Source organism: Camponotus vicinus, unplaced genomic scaffold, assembly GCF_025532165.1.
Source record: "Camponotus vicinus isolate PSW18456_S1 unplaced genomic scaffold, iyCamVici1.0 SCAF_2, whole genome shotgun sequence".
Taxonomy (NCBI): Eukaryota; Metazoa; Arthropoda; class Insecta; order Hymenoptera; family Formicidae; genus Camponotus; species Camponotus vicinus.
Genome location: NW_028141956.1, coordinates 10795360 through 10812075, shown reverse-complemented (window position 1 = coordinate 10812075; position 16716 = coordinate 10795360). Strand labels below are relative to the sequence as shown.

The following is a 16716-nucleotide window of genomic DNA, read 5'->3' as shown; positions in this document are numbered from 1 at the left end:
ACGAATTGGAAAATATAGTTAATATCGTTATAAAAAAATACACTAATATTCGCGATGATTTGATTATGATAACTCATTTTATCTTAGTTTTTACGATCGAAGAAGTTACTTTTGCAGAATTTACTCTCGCAAATGTCTGTCAGGAAAAGAATTAATGCTGATAGAACAGAACCTTGACAAGGACCGAAATATATATTTTGATCCTTTTAGTAATGTAATGCTAGGAACTGTCGTTAAGCTTTTTGAATCATATTTTTTTATTTCTTTCTATATAGAATGTATAGTTTAATGAATGAATGACATAAAATAATATAGTTTAATGTGTGAATGCTTTATTTTTAAATATTTGATTTTAAAAATTTTTAATAACTTTATTGTCTAATACACGATTAATTTTTAATAACTTTATTGTCTAATACATGATTAATTTTTATTATCTCACTGGGTTCAACAAAATTAATACTACATCCGGTTTCGAGTTTTCTCTTCGAGACGAATGAAAGAAGAATGCGCAAGAAACATGTGCCCGCACAAACGAGAAGATGAGACTAACCGAGGATGACAAGTCGTACGAGTAGTAGAAGAACAATCTATCTACTGCTATACACATACATGTAACTTTTACATACACAAAGTAAAATTTCACTCGCAAACTTCTACAGACGATACTGACCAATTCAGCAGCGAAATAATGCTGTTTTTTAGATGTTTAATGCTTGAATGAAAATCTTTTATATTTTTAAAGATACCATTTTAAAGATACATTAAAATAGAAAATATATTGATATACAGCAGCATCCAAATAACATAAATATTTTAAATACTTAAAATATTTTGTAAACTTATATTATATTAGATTTTTTAGTTATTTAAATATTGAATTGAAAGATTTCTTTTAAATATCAATTAATCGATATAGCATATGCTTAAGAAAAATTCTATTTATATCTAACAAATTTACTAATCTTATTGTTATTTCTAAGTTACAAGAAAGAGGTAATCAAAAAATTATACGAAGATTGTAGAAAATACGCTAGATTTTATGAAAAATTTTATACATGTACTTTATATTTATAACATCAATATATATTTATAAACTTGTTTAGATTATATGTATATATATATATATATATATATACTAGATTTTTTCTCATTTCTATATTATATTTTAAAGAAATTTATATATTTAAATAAAATTTTTTTATAAATTTTTGTAGCCGCGCCTTCAATTAACACGACCGCATTAAAAATATTTATTTTTTTCGCCGGTGAGAGAGGTAGACGAAATCACAAGAGTCCGCACAGAGAGTTAAATTATTTTCATTTAAGAAAACCAAATCTTCTCTTACGGACCGCCCAAGCGCGTTTCGAACTTCAGCTCGCGAGACAAAGTAATATTTTTACGGACAAAGATGAACGCGTGTGCTCCGTGTGACTTCTGGTCGTACAGTGAATCATTTTGAGAACAAGGAATAAGGTAGCGAATTATCCAAACAAGGCATCGAGTCAGATCGTTCGATTATTTCGACCAATCGTAGATCGACAACGATACCCTGTTTGTCTTGATCTAGATATTGACTTTTTGACGTAGCGCCCGAAAAAACTAAATCAAAATATCTGCCCTTTCGTCCGCAAAAATAACGTCCCATTCGAGAATATTCGAGAAGACTCTTAAATCTAACAGCTTTATAATATAATACAGACTTTCTCGAACAACTTTGTAATTTCTTTATTATTTTTTAAAGGTGAGTGAAAAACTTACTAAAAAGTTTACTCGTAATAATTACTAGTATAATTATTTTTTAAAATATTAATTATTTTAGTGAGTATGTGATATTTGATGTGATCCGCTGATCCTTCTGCCCTAGTAACTTCTTCATCGCCTTCTTCATCCTTGTTTTTCGGTATCATTAATTCAAATTCTCTGGATTCCTCAATTGGAGATGTCATATAAGTACTCTTCTCGTTGAATGTAACGTCTCTAGTTACCAAAATTCTTTTGGTACTGGGATCGAAGAGGCGATAGTTCGCAGTACCTTCTTGATATTCTACGAGGATAACTTTCCTTGCTTTAATATCTTTTTAAGGCGTAAATAATATTAATAAACGCTTATAAATAAATTTTAAAATATAAAAATTAGTAAGATAGTAAAAAAATGGACTGTGTGGAAAAAATATTCTATGTAAAATGTTGAGTTAAGTTTATTCAAGATTAAAAGAAAAAGATCAGTGTTTAAGACTATAAAATTAATTTTCGTTTTGAAAATTATGAGATTATAATTAATTGCTGATCAACTGTTGACTCCTGATCTGCTATAAAACTTTATTTTGCACATTAGAATTGCAACATTAGAGATCAGTTCCATCGGTTGAATTTTTCACGTGATGATTCCTTTCTCCGCAAGAATTTATCTTTTTCTGCATAGACATCTCTCCTGATGTAGTAGTGTGCGTTGAAGCACTTGACGATGTTGTATTCGTTGTGGATTGAGCTGTTGTAATAAATACACTGCATCCGAATCGCTTCAGTAACATCCGTTTGATCTTCTTTTTCCACACAAATATGATAAATGTGAAGAAATTCTGCACAATATCTATCAAATTAATACCATATGACATGTAATTTGATATATTCCCAGACAACCATGTTCCTGTCATCAGGGACCATTTTATGCCAATTACTATAAACAGCATGATAAATAGCTTCAGATATAAATTGAACCTGCAAACAAACATACATATAATAACAATTATAAATACTATTAATCAAATTATCTTTTTTGATTTTTATCTTTGAATTCATCAATCACATTAGATTGCTACTTAGCTCAGTGAGCATGCTCCTATTATATATAATAATGTGATTCTCACTTTACTTTTTTTTGATTAAATTATATATTTTATATATAATTGCATATATAATTTTATAAAAAATTACATATGCAAAACTTTATCTTCTTTTTTCAAACTTGATTTTAAAAAAATCAATGAAAAAAGTATTCTTTAAAAGTATTCTATATATATTTTAAATGCATGACTGTTGATCAATAAAATAAATATAATTTTATTTCAATGTTATTTGATGTTTTATAAAAACGTCATTTTCACAATATGACTTTACAAATTTGTTACTAAAAAATATTTACAATATTAACATATAAATAGCTTTAATATATACACTCACCCGCAAAAAAAACGGGCCACTAAAGAACAATGCTGAAAAGGGGCCAAAATTTGCCTGTAAGGGGATTGTATAAAATCGATATATCTTTATGTTTTTGAACCTGCTGGACTCAAAAATGAAGCTTAAAATTGTCCAAACACCGGGGAAAATTGTGAAAATGCAATTTTTTTACAGAAAAGTCGCGTTTTGCAGCAAATGTTTTTTAATGAACAAATGGCAATTGTAAACGAAAAATGTCTTATTTTATTAATGTTTTTGAGAAAAAAGGGAGAGAGAGGAAAGTTGTAATTACTCATTTTAATTTAATTAAAAAAAACTAATACTGATACTGACTGTGATTTGTGATTTATATCGTAAGACGTAAGTCAATGTCTGAGCGCTCCTCGCACATTTTCAAGAATACGTAAACATTTTGTACTAAAAAAATCTCTTTTATCTTTTTTGTATATTATAAATAAATAAATAAAAAATTAAAAAAATTAAAAAAATAAAAAATAACAATATACCAGATTAGAGATTAAAAATAAAAAAGGAGCTATTGCATTAGAAGACTGATTACGTTCAAATAACACATTCTGCATACTATTTAAAAAAACTAAGACTATTTTTGTTTGCTCAGGAGAATCGACACGCTAATACACAAATGTATGAGTTTTGAAGCTCATTTATTTCCTAACAAATCCATATTTTAAACAATTGTCTACGACCTCTTTTAATAAAGTTATATCGTTTTGAAGAAAATGTTGCAAAATGGGCCTTTTCACCGCAACGCTTTGCAAGAGGAATCGAACAATTTAAAACAGGAAAAATTTAAAACAGGAAGAAATTTGATTAACAGTATGCTCCAACAAATTGAAGAATTGATAAATGCGAAAGGAGGCAATACGCATTATTAAACATACGCGCGCGCGCACACGCACATACGCACACGCACACACGCACACGCACACAGACACACACACACACACACACACATACACACACACACACACACACACACACATGGGATCAGATTCCTGCCATGTTCACAGGATCGTTGACTCTGGATAATGCCAAGAGCAGGATACATGTATATGCATATGTACACGCACGCACTCACAAAAGATTTAAATCCAACCATATGGAGCATCTTGGGTCGAGTTACACTTTAATTTCTTTTATTGAAAAAATTTTTCTCGATAATTTATTGTTGAATTGCAGATTTTACAAGAAAAGGCCTATTTTGCAACATTTTCTTCAAAACGGTATAACTTTATTAAAAAAGGTAGTAGAAAATTGTTTAAAATATGGATTTGTTAGGAAATAAATGAGCTTCAAAACTCATACATTTGTGTATTAGCGTGTCGATTCTCCTGAACAACGCAACAGTTCAAAAAAAAAATTTGTTTCCCATTTTTTGAAGGCTATATTCAACGTCCGCCATTTTATAAAACATTTTTTGTAATTCAAATTTGGTTTTCTTGGTTTTTAAGAGAAATGTTCGAGCTTTAATTTGAGCTTCGTTTCATCTCGATACGATGATTTTTTGCTGATTTATAGCTATTTGAAAATGTGAAAAAATTGTGTTAAAATTTAGTGGCCCGTTTTTTTGCGTTTTGTAAAGAAAACACATAGTTGTTTTGAAGAAAAAATATGTAATTTGCAATTAATTCCATATTTTTTCTTAAAAACAACTATGTGTTTTCTTTACACCAATTGATTTCTCTCATTATTTTGTACGTAAAAGGTAAGATAATCGAAAAATGAATATTTTACAAGATATTTTACAGTTTATGTAAAATTAAGAAATTATTTCAAGCCTCATAACTCAAAAAGTACTAAACGAAAAGGTACTTAATTATAGTGTTTTGGAAAGCTCTCGAGATAAGCTACAAGAATGTGCAAAAATATATAGGGTATTTCATTTAAAAAAATTGAAATGACCTTCACGTGACCTTTAAATGACTCTTGAAGGTCAAACCAATGGTACCATCTTATGGCCCCCTCGAAACCATACAACTTTTGTTTGAAACATTTTTGTTTGCTGGGCTTAGTTTTTGAGATATTTTACTGTCCAAGTTAAAATGGGACACCCTGTATATATATATACACTCACCCGCAAAAAAAACGGGCCACTAAATTTTAACACAATTTTTTCACATTTTCACATAGCGATAAATCAGCAAAAAATCATCGTATCGAGATGAAACAAAGCTCAAATTAAAGCTCGAACATTTCTCTTAAAAACCAAGAAAACCAAATTTGAATTACAAAAAATGTTTTATAAAATGGCGGACGATGAAGATAGCCTTCAAAAAATGAGTATATATATATATATATATATATATATATATATATATATATATCTTTCTATTCGCTTCTCCTTCTCCTTTTTCTCCTTTTCTCCTCTTTTTTTAACTTTATTTCTTTTAAGTGTTTGTTACAAAGTGTCAAACTGTCAAACTATTTGAATGATACGAGTAAAGCGAATAAAACAATCAATCAACAATGCGAAATAGAGACAACACACTTCGAAACTTTCAGGTATCAATGAAATATGCCTTTATAAAAAGGTATTAATTAAAAGAAAAAAAATAAGAAAAATTACTGTCACACAAATGATCATACCTTTCTCTTATCAGAATTGATTGATTATGTAATGTTGTTAATAGAGATGTTATTAAAAATATCGATATGAATATCATTAACAAGGTAGATTATTACACATTGATAAATGTTTATTAGATACAGACCATTTCTTATTGTCATTATATCGCTTGCTTTCTGTATCTGTCAAACGAAGGCCTATTTCCTTTTCGTAACGCGCGATCTTCACTGCTGTAGAAATGGATAAGCAAATGCTACTAATGATACAGATACTTTTGATTCCGTAATAATACAATAAAAACGCTCCCTTCCCTGTAAGTATGATATGTAAAGAATTTTCTATTTCTCATGATATATTAAAATGCAATTAATAGATAATAAATAACAATGATAAATAATAAATCGATTCTATAATAGATGCAATCTGTTCACTTACCAGCGAACCAGCAATCACCTGTGTGAAATTCCGGTCGCAAAATTTCCGGCAAATTTTCGGAAGCAAAATCCATAATGACACAAATAATAGCGAGGATAAAAGGTACACCCAACGCACAGATCGCATAAAGAACTAACTTTCTTTTTTCTCGATGTCTGACGTTTCTTTGTAATGAACAGAATCCTCTGCAAAACGTAATTTACATGTCATATTTAATCAAAATAAAAATCAGATAAAAAAAATTACAATGTAAATGCGTGTTAAAATAATGTTTGCCTTTCATCGAGGTTTTCTCAAACACCCATTCTACAAAAGTAGATTTACATAATATGATAACCATACGATTACAATGATTTGATTATAAGATATCATAAGATATCAATATATAAGATATCGATACATAATTAATAAACATTGATACATAAGATATCAATTTGATTAGTATGGTATAACATTCATATAACATTCAGAAACTAGCATACATTTATATATCATGTGCAGATATGATAATGGTAATTCAAATTTTAATTTAGTTATAAGAAACATATTTTTGATAAAAAAATTAAAAATTTATTAATATTCCTTTTACATAAGAAAAAGGAAAAAAATTAAACCGATATATAGATACATATATTAAATAAATATAAATATTAATTTATATGATATTAAAAAAATTATGCTGTTACATTAAAAAAAGTTTGTTACATTATGTCGCGAATTATTATACTAGTTAATAATATTTTATAAATATTTCATAATGTTTAATATTAATTATCATTAACTAATATGTTATTTTTATTTCCAAAAATTTAATTTAATTTCACCAAAAATAGATATTAATCATTTGAAAATCTTCATACAATGATAGAATCTCTTAAAAAAACTGTTTATTTGAAGTTGTAATTTTATTATCTTTAGACTATAAACTTTTCTTAAGCCAGTTGCTTACACTATCACGTAATAACATAATATGAGAAACAACTCTATTTGTTTAATTCAATGATATCATTCCGCGTTTTTGTCTTCCCATTGCAGATATATACTATAAAATACATTTATATATTACAGAAAATTATATTGTTGCGTCGTATTTTATAACATAAATCAATATAAAATTAAGTTAATATTATGCAAAATAAAGATAATATGAAAAACTTAGCAACTTACCTAAATGTCCACCACATGTCGAAACTCATTATATTTAGCCAAAAAAAGCTTGTTAAAAAACAAAAGTAATTGAAGAAAGCTATGAAAATAAAATATATAACATTTTAAACATTGAGAACATATTAAAATGGGACTTATAATTACTATTATAATTTTTCGTTAAAAAAAAATATATATACAGGGTGAGCCATTTTAATTAACGCACGCAATTATTTCGGAAACAAAGCATTTTAGAGAAAAATGTTTCAGACAAAAGTTTTATGGTTTCAAGGGGGCCATAAGATGGTATCATTGGTTTGACCTTGAAGAGTTATTTGAAGGTCACATGAAGGTCACCTTCAATTTCTTAAATGGAACCTACTATTTGTCATTGCATATTCTTGTAGCTTATCTCGAGAGCTTTCCAAAACACTATAATTAAGTACCTTTTCGTTAAGTACTTTTTGAGTTATGAGGCTTGAAATAATTTCTTAATTTTACATAAACCGTAAAATATCTTGTAAAATATTCATTTTTCGATTATCTTATCTTAATACTTTTATGTACAAAATAATGAGAGGAATCAATTGGTGTAAATAAAACACATAGTTGTTTTTAAGAAAAAATATGGAATTGTTAATTGCAAATTATATATTTTTTCTTCAAAACAACTATGTGTTTTCTTTACACCAGTTGATTCCTCTCATTATTTTGTACGTAAAAGTATTAAGGTAAGATAATCGAAAAATGAATATTTTACAAGATATTTTACGGTTTATGTAAAATTAAGAAATTATTTCAAGCCTCATAACTCAAAAAGTACTTAACGAAAAGGTACTTAATTATAGTGTTTTGGAAAGCTCTCGAGATAAGCTACAAGAATATGCAATGACAAATAGTAGGTTCCATTTAAGAAATTGAAAGTGACCTTCATGTGACCTTCAAATAACTCTTCAAGGTCAAACCAATGATACCATCTTATGGCCCCCTCGAAACCAAAAACTTTTGTCTGAAACATTTTTCTCTAAAATGCTTTGTTTCCGAAATAATTGCGTGCGTTAATTAAAATGGCTCACCCTGTATATATATATATACAAGGTGTCCCATTTTAAAAGTTCCATCCTCATAACTTTTCAGGATCAACGTTTGAAGGAAAACGACTCGGATAAAAGTTGTAAGGAACAAAGGGGGCTATCTAATAGTGACCTTGGATTCGACATTAAAAATCATTTTCAAGGTCATTTGAAGGTCAACTTCCATTTTTTAAATGGGAACCCCTATTTTTTATTACTTATTCTTGTAGCTTATCTCGAGAGCTTTCCAAAACACTATAATAAAATATTTCTTCATTCAGTACTTTTCGAGTTATGAGGCTTGAAATAATTTCTTAATTTTATATAAACCATAAAATATCTAGTAAAATATTCATTTTTCGATTATCTTACCTTAATACTTTTATGTACAAAATAATGAGAGGAATCAATTGGTGTAAAGAAAAAACAACTGTATGTTTATATATAATTAAGAAATTATTTCAAGCCTCATAACTCGAAAAGTACTGAATGAAGAAATACTTTATTATAGTGTTTTGGAAAGCTCTCGGGATAAGCTACAAGAATAAGTAATAAAAAATAGGGGTTCCCATTTAATAAACGGAAGTTGATCTTCAAATGACCTTGAAAATGACCTTTAATGTCGAATCCAAGGTCACTATTAGATAGCCCCCTTTGTTCCCTACAACTTTTATTCGAGTCGTTTTCCTTCAAACGTTGATCCTGAAAAGTTATGAAGGTGGAACTTTTAAAATGGGACACCCTGTATATTCTAATTTTTTTGCACTAAAATTTTATATCAATATTAACATATGTAATAAATATGTACCAACTTAAATTAAATAATAATTCAATTCAAAGTATAACTCTTTTAAAATACAAAAGAAATATGTTTACAAAGCTAACTTAATTATATATACGCGCGCGTTAAAGTTATATATTATAATATACCTAAAATTTAAATTTTTCTCACTATTAATCCTTGCATTTTTTAAATTTTAACAAATTATTTTCAAGTTATTAAAAAGAATAATTAGAGAATTATTTGGCAAATGTACACTAGTACGTCTACCAAACATATGTTGCATTGATTGCATAATTATGTGATTTAGATATACTATACCTAATATAACACAGATAGGATATCCTACAGCATCCGATTTAATTAAAATATTTGCAATGTCTAGTGTGTATGCGACGGACAAGGTACCACTGTAATTGCGCAACATGAAAGCGTGTACGTTCCGGAGATCTGGCAATATGGAATACACCAGAAATATTGATACCAAAAATAGTATAGATACAATATGGAAGCTCACATGTATGATTTGCATGTTTTTAATCAACGAGTTGTTATTATCGACATTAGTTGTCTTATTACGGATCTTGTCAAGAGTCTCTGAACAGATAGTCACTTCGAATTTATCTCCATCTATAATGGCGAGACAATATGATGCCGACTTAGCAAATATTTTATAATGAGATAAATATAGAGAACCATTGACAAAAAACATGTAATCGTATTGATAACCATAAGGAAGCAGAGAGCGATTTTCCTCGCATGGATCGTAAATGGTCAGTTGAAACAATTCGTCTACTGTTTTATTTTCGCTCTGCAACGAATCATTCGTGTATTTGTACACATTCGGAAGAAAGTATTTAATTTTTTCCGGGATGCATTTGCTGTCATTCAGGCGATCGCCAGGAGAACAACAGAGTTGAATGCAAGTAATATTGTCAAGTTGGCATGTTTCATATGAAACGATGTTACTTATATTGCTGTCTTTATTGAAATTTTCAAAGAATTCTTGTGACATAGAATTGTTCTTGTCTTCAATATTCATCAAATTTCCATAAATTTCCTGTGATGTAAAATTCCTTTTATAGTTGGCATTTGTCGAATTCGTTTGAGATTTCATCGGTATTTGTTTATCATCCATATGATTCTGTATAGAAGGCGTGCTAAGTTTATATCGTATCGAGTCATTATCGTTGTTCATGGACGTGATGCGAGATTCATTCTGCATATTGTCGTACTGCGTATTGTTAGTAGATTTTTCATACAAATCATAAGACAGTGTTTTCATTTTGTCGCCATAGTTTGTTGCAGAGTCTAGCTCATATCGTATCGTTATATTATCATTTTTCTCTTCGTTGCTCGTGAAACTTTGCTCAGATTTCGACAACGAAGCGATGAGGAGAAAAAACGCATAACACCAAAACATCTTGAAATTTTTTTCACACATTGTCAATATTGTCATTTTGGATCGAATTTATACCTGAAAAATACATATCTGATTCTTATCTACAGTAATTTCATAGTCAGATGTTCAAATGCAACGATATGTGAATTACGAATTGGAAAATATAGTTAATATCGTTATAAAAATATATATTAATATTCGCGATGGTTTGATCATGACAAATCATTTTGTCTTAGTTTTTACGATCGAAGAAGTTACTTTTGCAGAATTTACTCTCGCAAATGTCTGTTAGGAAGAGAATTAATGCTGATAGAACAGAACCTCGACAAGGACCGAAATATATTTTGATTCTTTTAGTAATGTAATGCTAGGAACTGTTGTTAGGCTTTTGAATCATATTCTTTTATTTCTTTCTAGAATATATAGTTTAATGAATGAATGACATGCGTGAATACTTCATTTTTAAATATTTGATTTTAGAAGCTTTTAATAACTTTATTGTCTAATACACGATCAATTTTTATCTCACTAGGTTCAACAAAATTAATACTACATCCGGTTTCGACTTCTTTTTTCGAGACGAATGAAAGAAGAATGCGCAAGAAACATGTGCCCGCACAAACGAGAAGATGAGACTAACCGAGGACGACAAGTCGTACGAGTAGTAGAAAAACAGTCTATCTACTACTATACACATACATATAACTTTTACATACACAAAGTAAAATTTCACTCGCAAACTTCTACAGACGATACTGACCAATTCAGCAGCGAAATAATGCTGTTTTTTAGATGTTTAATGCTTGAATGAAAATCTTTTATATTTTTAAAGATACCATTTTAAAGATACATTAAAATAGAAAATATATTGATATACAGCAGCATCCAAATAACATAAATATTTTAAATACTTTAAATATTTTAAATACTTTAAATATTTTAAATACTTATTTTATTAAATACTTATAATATTTTGTAAACTTTTATTAGAAGTTTTAGTTATTTAAATATTTGAGTTAAAAAATTTCTTTTAAAAATCAATCAATATAGCATATGCTTAAGAAAAATTCTATTTATATCTAACAAATTTACTAATCTTATTATTATTTGTAAGTTACAAAAAAGAGGTAATCAAAAGATTATACGAAGATTGTAGAAAATTACGCTAATATATCAGTTATCGTTATTCGCTAAAACTCCGCTCCAATAAGTATTCGGTAAGTATTCGCTAAAACTCCGCTCCGGTAATAATCTATTAGTATAAAAACCGGTTTGAATTCAAGGTTTGTGTCTTAACAGTTATCTTATGATTTATTTAATTGAAAATTAAAAATAGCGATAGGTCAGGTTGTGATGATATGACTTAATTTCATACTCGATTCTGATTGTTGACAAAGAAAAGAATCTTCTATAAAAAAAAATGTATTCGAACAACTGGATAAGATTACCGAGGACGATGAGTCGTCAATAGCATTCAAGTAATCTGATGCAAACCATATGACATACTTAATGATAAAAAACGATATGATAAATTTCTATATATAATAATTTGAGCATCTTGAAAAATCAATACAAATTCTAACATTTATCACTTTAATACTCCGATTGAACATCGTTACATTTTGTGAGAATTACCGAAACTCCAATTAGATTTTCGGAGTAATACAATGAACGAATAATGAAAATGTTTATATATATATATATATATATATATATGTGTTTATATATATATATATATATATATATATATATATATATATATATAGAGTGGAGGAATTTATTTAAAAAAATATTTATTGAATATTAAAGATGCAGGAAAAATCAATCAATCATTTATTATAGTTATTATATAAGGATCATTATCTGCTAATTTGGAGAGCTTTTTTTCTCAATAAAAATGTCACAGCATTAATACCTAATTACTAAAATACATATAAACAATTCAAAAAGAAAGGTTCTTCACAAATTAAACTTTATGGAGAGAATTAGAAGATTATCAAAACTACATTCTTTAGTTAATTTCAGAGATGGAGTTTACTTTAATAGAATTTTAATTTAAAACTTTACAAAGTTACAAAGATATATGATGGTAAGAATTAGAAACTTGCAAGAAGGTAACTTTCGTTAACATTTTGACTGAGGAAAAATCTTCTCCAAATGATCTTAAGAATTTGCCATTACGGTAACTCTTGAACATCTTATATAAGTGTTGATGCCCGTCAAAACCAGGTAATTAATGGATAAAATTAAAATCCAGTTTGTATTCATCAATCATACTTCATACAAACGCACATAATAACAGGAAAACGAAGATATAATGATATGGTCTCGATTTATTTTTTAAATTCCTTCGATCGCTCAAAATGATACGAAAAGACTGAGAATTAAACTGCATTAGAAGATATAATATGCGATTTTACAGCTAATTGAGAAAAGATAAAAATAATTGAGAGTATACAAAATAATGTATGCAACATAATTGATTCATGTAATATTTATAGGTATAATATTACATATATTCGAAATTAGTGGATGAGATAGATGTGATAGCACACGATGACATATGAACAACGCATTTATATTTATATATAATATGTATATAGTTAGTATTGTAAGTTAAAAAAATTAATCAATATTATAAATTAGATTATTTTCACATTTATAAATTTAACAAAAAAATGTCCAGTATGAAGTCTCTTTTTTGTTATCGATTAAAAATAATTTCAACTATAGAAAAAAATTTCTATAGTTTCATAGAAAAAATTTCTTTTTATTTCTTTGTTATGTAGTTATTTAAAAATGCATAATTTTTAATTATTTAATAATTATGTATTTATGTAATTTATATAAATTTTATATTTTTATTTATTTAATTTTTTCCTAGTTTATTTTTTGTTTTACAATTATTTTATAGTTGTATATTATGAATTAATAAATTTTATCCGTGATTGTACATATACAATTTTGTGACTGCGCAGACAATTTCTATGCCAGAATCTTTTTTTACAAATTAATCATCAATAAGTAGTAAATATAATCATAAATTATTTAAAAAAAAATAGAAAGGCATATAAATGTTTATATCAAGATTTAAACATATGTAATATAAAAAATGAAATGCTGGATAATATAAGATTTAATATTTCTGTACAAAGATGTGAAATAATGTCATAGAAAAACATATAGAAATGAGCTATTGCGCGAATGTGTGCTGGGATGCGGGAGCAAAATAAATCGTAACTGTTATGAAGGTAATAACACAGTTGATTTACAGTAGCATAATCGCGTTATACGATTTCCCAGCAAAGGCGTGTGATATCGCATGGCGCACTACACGTCTTCACTCATAGATTAGATTCATATGACTCGAATTAGCTGTTTTTAATTGCGTCGCGTGCGACTCGTGTGACTCACATATCCGTAAAGCGTGATCGCGCGGAAAAATGGAATAATGATCTGCCTTACATTATTGTATATTAAAATGTATATGCAATATATTCTAGAGATTTTATGAAAAACTTTATACATATTTTTTATATTTAACATCAATATATATTTATAAATTTGTTTAGATTATATATGTATATATATACATATATATATATATATATATATATATATATATATATATATATATACTATACTATACTATACTATACTATACTATATACTATATATATACGAGTATATATATACAGGGCACCGACCTTTAGCCTCCTTGTCGAAATTTTCTTTAACGCTTTTAACGGAAGAAATATGATTTTTAATGCAAAATAAAGTTTTTCACATTATTACAACGCATAAGAATATTGCACGATAGCGGCATAACATAGCGCCGTAGCGGCGGAGCGCTCACGTACACTACCAGGCGCCAGGTGCGCGGCTCACTGACGTGCGCCCGTCTAAAGGTCGGTGCTTATTGGCGCAACTTTACTCAATAATTACCGTTTTATTAAGCGTTATAGAAAAAAATGGTTCAGGACTTTTCGACTTGATTTTTAATTAGGAATAACGCTATTTTCTCCGTGGGCGCTTTTTCAGTTACACCCCGTATATATATATATACTAGATTTTTCTCTCATTTCTATATTATATTTCATAGAGATTTATATATTTAAATAAAATTTTTTTATAAACTGTAATTTCTTTATTATTTTTTAGGGGTGAGTGAAAAATTTACTAAACAGTTTACTCGTAATAATTACTAGTATAATTATTTTTTAAAATATTAATTATTTTAGAGTATGTGATATTTGTTTCATAATTTGTGTTAAAATATTATATGCACATTAATAAAATCCTTACGCTATATATATAATTTTCGGATTTATTATATGTATAGAGAAATATATATATATATATATATATATATATATATATAATAAATCCGAAAATTAATATTTTTAAGTATTAATGTTCTTTATATTATATAATAAATTCAAATATTAAAAAAAAGAAGTGTTTTTACCAATGCGTAAAAGTATAATTATATTTTATTTAGATTTTTAATTATTTAATCATTTTTGGAAACGCGCAGTAAGATATGAATCGTAAAATCTAATGAAACGAAATATTTCGAGATAACATATTAATTTAATTAGTACATGTATAATTAATCCATAATGCAAAACACACAGTATACTTCGGGTATATATAATACGCAAAACATTGTGACAACGAATTATATGTGTATATATATATTTGTCGAATTATATATATATATATATATATATATATATATATGAATTACTATGATGTACTATGATGTACTATTATGTACTATTGTGTACCATTATGTACTATTATGTTTGACGATACAAAAATAAGTTATTACAATTATTTTCATGTAAAGTTTTTAACAAAAAATAATAAATGTAACGAGTAGATACCAATATTGAATGAAAAATGTTTTAATTTAAAAAAATTTGCGCAAAATCTTTTTTAGCTATTAAAAAAATATTTATATAATATTTATATAATATTTAAAAAACATTTATATAATTGAATCTAAATAAATTGATTGTACTTTAAAATGCAAAATGCAAATTTGTTTTTTAATGTATTTTTAATTTGATGATTTTTTATAATTTATTTTTTATAATTTAAATTCCAGTTATTTTATGTATGTGTGCACTAATTAAAATGAAATAAATAACTGATGAGTCTGACAGACATATATGCTTTGTTAACTGCGTTGTTAAATAATACCAAATACGAAGTAAGCAAAATTTCCAATACCTTGGAATTGGATGAGTTGAATTACGAAATAGTACATTCTTCCAACGAACATCGATCCGACATATCTACGTAGCATGTAGCTGTGAATATTCTGAAGCTCTGGTAATACGGAATAAATCACAAACGTCATTAAAAGAAAAAACAGAGACAAAACATTGAGAATAATAAGTATGATGGCATAATTAATTAACCATTCATCTACATTTTCGTTTATCATTTTGTTATATATTTTCGTTCATGACCTGGCTTATGCTTTCTTTTATAGTCTCGTTCTTGGTGTCGATGCAAATGATTACATCAAATTTCTCATGCTGCACAATGGCAGGACAATAGGACGTTGAGCGGATAAATTTGAGTCGTGATGCGGCTGATACAAAGAGTCATTAAAAATATGTATTCGTCGTTCGGATAATTGTCGGAATTAACAAAATGTCTTCTGGCACGGATCGTGGACGATCAGTTGAAATAATTCGTTCAACCTTTCATTCTCGTTTTGTAGTAAAGTATGTTGAACCGCTGTTTAACCATTGATCTCTAATAAATTTTTTTCGTGCAATGCAGAATTAAAATTACATCAAGTAAGTTCTTTCCAGTTTGCTTGTCTATTAATGCCTGAAATTAATCTTTTTCAAAGAAGTCATTCTTGATATATAATAATATGGATAAGAAGTATTTTATGAGGTTGTATCTTTGATGCAACAATAATAGTTTGTATTTATATAATATAACATATAACAGTTTGTATTTATAATAGTTTGTATATAGTTTGTTATATTATATAAATTACTGTAACATATTAATTATAATATTTTACAAATTCCAATTTGACAGGTTTACAAAGCAAATAATAGAACTTGATTATAACATTGG

General features: G+C 27.4%; 1 protein-coding gene across 6 annotated transcripts; it reads right to left on the bottom strand.

The window, feature by feature from the left end:
• Positions 1 to 1989: 1989 nt before the first annotated feature.
• Positions 1990 to 15940, bottom strand: LOC145967008 (G-protein coupled receptor Mth2-like). Of its 6 annotated transcripts, none has more exons than XM_083091560.1 (6): positions 15847 to 15940; positions 9528 to 10683; positions 7374 to 7452; positions 6207 to 6391; positions 5917 to 6082; positions 1990 to 2722 (listed from the first exon to the last, which is right to left on the bottom strand). In XM_083091560.1, the coding sequence occupies exons 2-6, from the start codon at positions 10663 to 10665 to the stop codon at positions 2350 to 2352; spliced, it is 1941 nt and encodes a 646-aa protein (XP_082947686.1). In that variant the 5' UTR covers positions 10666 to 10683; positions 15847 to 15940; the 3' UTR covers positions 1990 to 2349. The 6 variants fall into 6 exon arrangements, with proteins under 6 accessions (XP_082947686.1, XP_082947685.1, XP_082947682.1 ...); XM_083091559.1 differs by lacking the exon at positions 15847 to 15940 and adding an exon at positions 14316 to 14465; XM_083091556.1 differs by lacking the exon at positions 15847 to 15940 and adding an exon at positions 11103 to 11248.
• Positions 15941 to 16716: the final 776 nt, after the last annotated feature.